General features: G+C 39.9%; 1 protein-coding gene across 1 annotated transcript in view; it reads right to left on the bottom strand.

The window, feature by feature from the left end:
- Positions 1-722: 722 nt before the first annotated feature.
- The window catches only part of LOC149565263 (V-type proton ATPase subunit e1-like), a 29204-nt gene continuing 21526 nt past the window's right edge, over positions 723-8400 (bottom strand). Inside the window, exons 2-3 of the mRNA XM_089818815.1 lie at positions 1349-1396; positions 723-1120 (exon numbers count right to left, since the gene is read on the bottom strand). Of these exons, the coding sequence (XP_089674941.1) occupies positions 1054-1120; positions 1349-1396 (115 nt within the window). The 3' untranslated portion in view covers positions 723-1053. The remainder of the gene's footprint in view (positions 1121-1348; positions 1397-8400) is intronic.

Below are 8400 nucleotides of genomic sequence, written 5' to 3'. Positions count from 1 at the left end.
GCTCTCACTTGCTATTAACTTTCAACCTTTCTCAATCTTCTAATCTTTGACTGTGACTTGGAGAGAGCGTGAGACATATTTATAGTTCTCATGGGTTACTTTAGGTCTGAGGCCCATACAATTTATGAAAAGGGTTGGGGTATAAACATCAAGAAGAATTTAATTATTATTTAGTGTTTTGAAGGTGTTTGGCACAAGATAAAATTGACAATCTCAAAAACCCCTGAGATGTATGAGAGTTTCCCTACAGTCTCAAGGGCATCTAAAAGACTTTCCAACAAACCTAACAGGGAATACATCACCTTGAGGGAGACATCCTTGGTCCCAAACAAGAGAGATGCATGATAGACATATCCTCTTTTACTGGAAACATTCCATCTCCTGCCTAGTGGTGGTGGTAGTAGACAGATGGAGCAGGAAGGTTAGCCAACCATCCCCACGTCTCCAGCAATTCCCCATTTCCAAAAGAAGCAGCACATCCCCATGAAACCCTACTAGTTTATGGCAAACTAAAATAATTTTACACCTTCATACAAATGAGAGATTATTTTGGAAACTTAACTTTGTTTATTTAGTTTTTGGAAATTTTGTCAAAAATTAGTCAACTGGAAACGGTAACCAAAAAATAGCTTGCCTTCCAAAATCACATATGCACTTCAAAGATAAAGAGTTTAAGATCAATGAGAGACCAGCTATAAGTAAACAAATACAACTAAATGAGATGATATCAAAACCAATGCAGAGCCTGAATAATTAATAGATTAAGATCAATACACAATTGAACATAAACTTTTTATGTGTGTTCTCCTATCAAGCAAGCTAAGGAAATCTTTGAACTACAGAACTACAATATAAAATGGGGAATAAAACTAAAATTGAACACAACTAATTGAGGACTGTCCACAATAAGAGCCTGGCAATCTTCTGCACTTGTTGAGCTTGTGAATATACCTAATGCAGCATAAACTCGAATATGATGATGGTGCATCCACTCACAGCCAAACATATCAAAGTTGAAAAGTGCTGCCTCCATATTTATGTCTTCCAATTTTCTCATTCAGTATCACTCAAAATAGGTACAATCAGAGGTTTTAGTTGTGCTAAATAGACAATTGCCCACCTGCAATAAACAAAAAGTGAACGTCAGAATAGAACTATCATCTCAATGAAATTGTGGATACTAGAAACATGGTGAAGCATTGATGTTTTATTCCACGATGATTTATAATAATCAATAAAGGTAAAATTGCTCTTTCCTATAATAATAATCTTATGATAACTGTGAACTTGCATGTCCAACACAATAGTTGGGAATATGTAGCAATACATAACAGGAAAGACTACTCACATCATCCAACAGCAAACTGTAGCAGTAGTGACCAAAGTAAAATGCAACCTGCAAAAATGCAAACAATATTTCTATATCAGAGATGTTCTTCCAGCTTTGTTAATCAAAAACATCTGCCATGAAGAGAAATTAGAACCACTCAGTTGAAGACATTGGTGGATTATTTGTGTAAACTACTACAACTATCTTAATAACAACCAAGTTCCATATAACTAACATGATTAAATAAAGTTCAAACTGATTCACAACAGGGTTTATCTTGCTTCTATATTTCTCTATTGCATTATGAGCAAGCAAGAAAGCCAACATGTAAATAATGACAAAATATTATCAAATGATTTCTTCAATGAATGATCAAAGCAATCAAAGATCCACCCTAATAGAATGAAATATTGACACTTTTATGCAGTCTTCCCTCAAGGATATATTATCTTACACCGAGCTGAAAGTGTGAAACCTAAGACATAACACCTAAAAGATCCAGGTAAATTAGGCAATAATCTGCAGTATTAAAAGAATATGTATTTGTATTGTTAATAATTTATTGTTCGCCTACTTTGTAATCAACATAATGGCTTTGATCCACCCTCAACAAAAAGGCTTTGTCCCTGGGAGACAAATAACGGATCCTATCCTTACTGTTCATGAAGTGATTCACACTATGGACAAAGAAAAAAAAGAAAAGTATGATACTTAAGCTTGATATTTCCAAAGCTTATGACATGGTCTCATGGAACTTTCTTATCGAGGTCCTAAAGAAAGTTGGATTTAGAGGGAGAATCCTTCAGCTGATGGAGGAATGCTTCAAAACACCCATGTTTTCCGTGCTGGTCAACGTCTCCCCAAAGGATTTCTTCAGTATTTCTGGTGGACTAAGACAAGGTGTTCCTTTATCTCCCTATCTCTTTACCATTTTAGCTGATGTTCTTGGCAGAAATCTTAGCAGAATGGTGGATGCTGGTACTAAAAGGATTTAAACCCTCTTCTATGATGGAGATGTCTCACACCAGCAGTTTGTAGATGACACTCTGACGGCTGGAGAAGCTACTATAGCTGAAGCTAAAGCTTGGAAGCACATTCTGGAGGATTATGCCCTTGCTTGGGGTCAAAAACTGAGTTTGGCTAAAAGTGTTTTGTACTTTTTCAATACCCCCCAGAGGCTCCAAGATAGAATTGCTTTGATATTGATTGCCAGATTGCCACCCTTCCCACGATTTACCTTGGTATGCCCTTAACTTCGGCCAGAGTGGATAATAATGTTTGGGTTAGCTTGTGGGAAAGGATTCGGTCAAAACTTGCAGCTTGGAAAGGAGCTCTCCTTAGTAATGTTGGGAAACTCCAGATGCTCACAGCAGTTCTTCAACACTCTACTCAGCAGTATATTATGTCCCTATTTCATATGCCAATTCTTTGGACCAAAAATTTGGATGCTATCAAAAGAAATTGCCTTTGGGCTGGGGTGGTAAACAAGAAGAGCCTCTCGCTTGTCAAATGTGAAACGGTCTTGGGAAACTCCAGATGCTCACAGCAGTTTTTCAACACTACTCAGCAGTATATTATGTCCCTATTTCGTATGTCAATTCTTTGGACCAAAAAGTTGGATGCTATCAAAAGAAATTTCCTTTGGGCTGGGGTAATAGACGAGAAAAGCCTCTCACTTGTCAAATGGGAAACAATCTGCTCTCTTAAGGATCATGGAGGCCTGAATGTAAGGGACTCCCACCTTATGAACTTATCCTTCATATCAAAGATTGGTTGGAATGTGATGAAGTCAGATTTGGAATGGGCCAAGATTTTAAGAGGAAAGTATCCCAACAATGGGAATGGGATCAGCTTGCTGAAGAACCCCCTTATACAAGGATCAATTGTTTGGAATAATCTGAAAAAGACCCCTCCTCACTTAAGGTTCCTCTTGGCAGGTGCGAAATGGGGAAATGGGGCTCTAGTGGATTTCTGGGGAATGTTTGGTCAGATATGCCTGCTTTTGACCTTCACCCTATGTTTCGGTTCTAAAGGAGGAGATTACCAATAGACTGGGGTTCAAGGTTAGGGACTACTAGGAAAGAAAGAACTACGCGGTGAACTGGAAGATTGACATCAACTGGTTTGACGCTGCTTTGAAACTGGTTGCTTCAGAACTTTTAATTTGTCTGAATACCTTAAGGTTTCGTAGATTGGACTAAATGGATGAAGAGATATGGAAGAATTCCAAATCAGTAGATTATACTATTAAAACAGGTTTCGAACCTTTTAGTTCCTAATTGGCCAACCCTATTTGACTGGAGAAGGATTTGGGATAATAAAGCCATTCCTAAAGTTATGTTCTTTAATTGGACTGTCTGCCCTAACAAGATTCTCAATCTTGATAATCCCCAAAAAAGAGGTATTCAGATTGTTAATAGGTGTGTTCTATGTGAAAATGATGCAGAGTCTATTGTCCAAATCTTCTTCTCCTGCCCTTTTGCTTGGGAAGTCAGACAAAGAATAATGTGCCTGTTCAAAGTGTATTGGTGTTGGAATAATGACCCTAAAGAGGTCTTCAATTCTTGGAGATCCTCTTCCCCCATCCCTTTATCACTGAGCTATGGAAACAGTGCCTCTGGAGGGAACGCAATAACAGGATCTTCAGGGACAAATGTAAAAATGCAAAATCAGTCAGCATGGGGCTTATCCAAAATGTGAAGGAGAATATGATGACCCTGCATCCTACTAACCAAGATACCACCCCGTCTTCCTATGACAGGGAGATTGGTAGTCAATGGGGGCTTCTCGATAACTTGAGAGCCTTTGACCCTAAAGAGGTCTTCAATTCTTGGAGATCCTCTTCCCCCATCCCTTTATCACTGAGCTATGGAACAGTGCCTTTTATATGGCAATTAGTGCTTCTGGAGGGAACGCAATAACAGGATCTTCAGGGACAAATGTAAAAATGCAAAATCAGTCAGCATGGGGCTTATCCAAAATGTGAAGGAGAATATGATGACCCTGCATCCTACTAACCAAGATACCACCCCGTCTTCCTATGACAGGGAGATTGGTAGTCAATGGGGGCTTCTCGATAACTTGAGAGCCTTTAGTAATCCAGTTTTAACTATTAGAAGGAATATAAAATGTGCCCCCTGTCGAGAGGGCAATCATGTCACGGATAGGTTGGCAAGCATGGTGAAATTTACGGTAGAATTGAAAATTTGGGAAGGCTCCCTGTGGAGGCGTACCAAGCGATTGGTCATGATCGCGCTGAAATCACACATTAATGGACTTGCCATTATTACTCTTTATAGGGTTCATTTGCCAAAGCATTTTTATGAGCTCAAATGCCATTTTGGTTTTACAATTTAATGTGATAGCAAAGAAAAGCTTGGCTTTTGCTTTCTTGGTGTTTGTCTGTTTGTGAGTTCTTGAAGCTGTGTGTTTACTTCGCTCATCAGAACCAAAGGATGAGAGGAGACCCTTATCAGATTGAGCCTAATGAATGGGGAGAGTACCAGAATGACAAGGAGCACTGGGAGATCCTTGACATGGGTGATTTAACAAATTATATCACGGGCATGAAAGGCTATTATCCAGAGCTTTCTCATTAAATTGTGGAGTCATGGGATGGTGGTAAGGTCACAGTGGGTTGTGTTACATTTGCCATCGCTTCGGAGTCCATCTCTATCATCATTGGGCTGAGCATGGAAGGGGTCAAGATTCCGAGAAACACCAAAATGTCTTTCAAGGACACTCTGTAGTGGTTTATGGAGCCAGGTAAAAAAAAATCCCTAAATTACATCATGGGTTTAACAGAGAGGCGATCGAAGAGATTTGGAAGGCCCTGGTGAAGGTTCTCATCCAACTTTTCACCTGCAAAGGAAGGTACAAAAGGTATCACTCCCACATTTTCCCTATGTTGAATCATTTTCACAAATATAATTTATTTTGCTTTCCCTTTTGAATATACTCCTCCCTTTCTCTATCTGTCGAAAAATGCAAAGCGAAAGGCTCCCTGCCAAAACATTAAGGGCTTTTACATGAGTTCCATTGAAATATGACCCTCCAGTCCTCCCCTCACCTTGCCCCTAAGCTAAACAAGTAGATATTCAAGGATATTTCCTCCACAGTGAGAAAATCTTGCACTCCTGCTACTCCCAAGAATTCCTTTGATTCTAGGGTTAAAACTCTACCTCCTCGTAAAGCCAAGAACAAAAAGCATGAGGTCCGAAGTCTCGAAGGACTCGGAGAAAGGCTCCTCTGCCACTGAAACTGATTGGAACCCGAAGAATTCATCCTAGTTTTTTACTACTCTTTCCCTAGGTTCTACAATGTACCCACCTACCCCATGGCGCATTTAGGCTACCCAGATGATCCCCAGGTGTCTAGAGAGCCCTCGCTTGGTCCGGTTTCGAAAAAAGATGGCACAATTAATATTTGGACACTCTAACCCTTCACTCTACGGAGATGGCCTCTTGTTATAACAGGTAGACAGCAGTGGCTAAGTGACTTCTTTTTCAAATGCACATAGCCCATAGAAAGATTAACAGACTGGAGGCAATTGCTGAAACAGAGAGGAAATCTGTCGATTGGAGGTCTGGCCATAGGGATGAGGTCTGGTGGGAAGTGGGTCGAGAGCTGGGAGACAAGCTCAATAGCTAGGAGAAGCTGGAGGAACAAGTGGAGGATATCAAAAACAAAGTGCCCCTAAGGAAGAGCGAAACGAAGTGATAAAGGCCTTAGTGTCTATTAAGAAGGTACAGGCCCAAATAATCTAGCATTCCAAAGATTTCAAGCCTAGACCACGATGGAAGAGGAAAGTGGGAGGTTGAAAGCGCAACTCAAGGAGAGAGCGGCAAAGAGAAAAAGGAAAGAGGAGACTGAAGGTCAGCGAGAAACCTCCCAGGGATTTAGCGAGTTCAAGCTTGCTTGCCCTAAGCTTTCCTTGCTGGACCAACTCAAGGAGCTGCAAAATTGGTTGGTTCATGCTTTGGTGTCTCGTGATTGGTTTTTGGTGCTGGTTCATGATGCTGGTTTTTCTGCTGGGCAGTTGCTGGTTGGTGCAGTGCAGTGCTTGGTTGTGGTTGCTGGTTCGGTCTGCCATGGTCTTTTTGGTTAGAAAGTTTTTGGTTTTCATGTTTATTGTTGGTGGCGGTTTAGCCTATCTAAAACTCTTTTAGTTGGCTGGGGTTTTTGTTTTGACCCAGCTTGGTTCAGTTTAAAGCTTTCGATATTTGTTTCGCTATTGCTGTTGGTTCTGGTTATAATCATTTTGTGGTTGAGTCACTGCACTTGATCTTTTTGGGCTATCTGTTTAAGACTTAATGTTACTTTTTGGTTATCAGTTCAGGCCCTTCCCACTTTAATTAATCAGAACTTACATGCCAACTAATGAGTCAACTCTTGCTCAGCAATCTACAAATATTGCTGAGAGCTATGGGTTAGCCACGCACCAATGCAATGATCATTTATTGCACTTTACTCTGAATAACCATCCTTCAACAAAGCAATGATCCATGGATGCATGTTAAAATCCCCTGTTTGGGAGTTGCATCGAAATGTAAGAAACACTTGCATGGCAGTGGTTTCCATTTTGTTCTTCATAAGCCCTAGCAGCAGCAAATGAAGGAAATTATTGGCGTTCACTAACAGAGATATTGCTAGAATTGTGAACTCTGTGTAAATTATACCAAATAACAAAGGGAGTCAAAATACAGGGTTCATCTATGAGTGCCAAAAAGACCATGGGAGGGCATCCTTATGAATTTTGTAATTGAACTACCAAAGATGAGAGAGTTTTATCCTAGGTATGAGGCTAGGATAGGACTTTTTAATATTGCTCATTTTCTTCTTTGAAAGAAGACTTTGAAAGAAGACAGTTGATGAGGGGAATTGTTGGTTTTCACTAACAGAGATATTGCTAGAATTGTGGACACCAACTAGCAAAGGAAGGAGTTAAAATACAGGGTTCAGCTATGAGTGCCAAACAGACCATGCGAGGGCATCCTTGTCATTGTTGTAATGGAACTACCAAGGATGAGAGGGTTTTATTCTAACTATGAGACTAGGACAGACTTTCTAATATTGCTCATTTTTTTCTTTGAAAGAAGACAGTTTATGCCTCCAACTGCCAGATGTGTTTCAGAAGGAAATTATCAGATTACACCAAATGTCTAGCATAGAGTTTAAATTTATGTACTCGGCAGTTTTCACTCTTAGTTGTCCTTCCCTAGTCATGTTTCAGTTGCCATTTTTGCTCATTTGCAGGCCTAAATCCCATCACTGATTTTCCATGCAAGCAAACCGTGATCCCTCAGCTGTTGTCAAACCATCCCTTGTCAATTCCAATGCTCCATCCTCATGGACACTAATGCACCAGCATCCCTAGGCACTAGTATAGGCACCCTAACATCTCTCATAAAAAATCAACCAAAACCATGTCTTTATGGCCTTACACCATTGTTATAACTACTTCTTCACCACTTTAATTTAAAAAACAATTTCACTAACCTTATCTATCTCTCTTGGCTCTCTTTTTAAATCTTCTCATATTTCTTCCACTCTAATACTTTTGAGCAAATCTTTCATGATAACTACAAATTTTAATTCCCAACTACTCCTTACATCTCTCCCAAGCCATATGTTTTAGTCCATCTTTCCTCCATTGTGAAGCATTGCTGACCCTTCATCAGGCTTGCTGAGGATCTCCTTCACACCTCTTGCACACTGCCATTACGCCTACACTTAAGGAATTACACACTTCTAAAGTGGCCAACTAGTTTTAGGCCAAAACAAGCCATCTAAGAGAACTAAGGCAGCCTTCCAAAACCATTTAACCCATTTTTCCCCTTGTTCATAGGTTCAATCGCAAATTCAACACAATTGAAATGATAACCAACTGATATTCAATATAGAAACATTACATAATTATTTCAACACCCTCCCTTGATGGCCATTCTTCCAACTAACCTGCAGAATACTTGACATAATTTGCAGGTCATTTGGCCACAAATACATATAAGGTTAACTCCTCTACAGAACACTTGCGACATAGGCTTGCTACAGAGATCCGGTGGTTAGAC

The sequence above is a fragment of the Cupressus sempervirens genome, chromosome 3, assembly GCF_028749045.1.
Source record: "Cupressus sempervirens isolate cs-2001-9-10 chromosome 3, ASM2874904v1, whole genome shotgun sequence".
In the NCBI taxonomy this organism is placed as follows: domain Eukaryota; kingdom Viridiplantae; phylum Streptophyta; class Pinopsida; order Cupressales; family Cupressaceae; genus Cupressus; species Cupressus sempervirens.
This window is presented reverse-complemented; position numbering and strand designations above follow the sequence as displayed.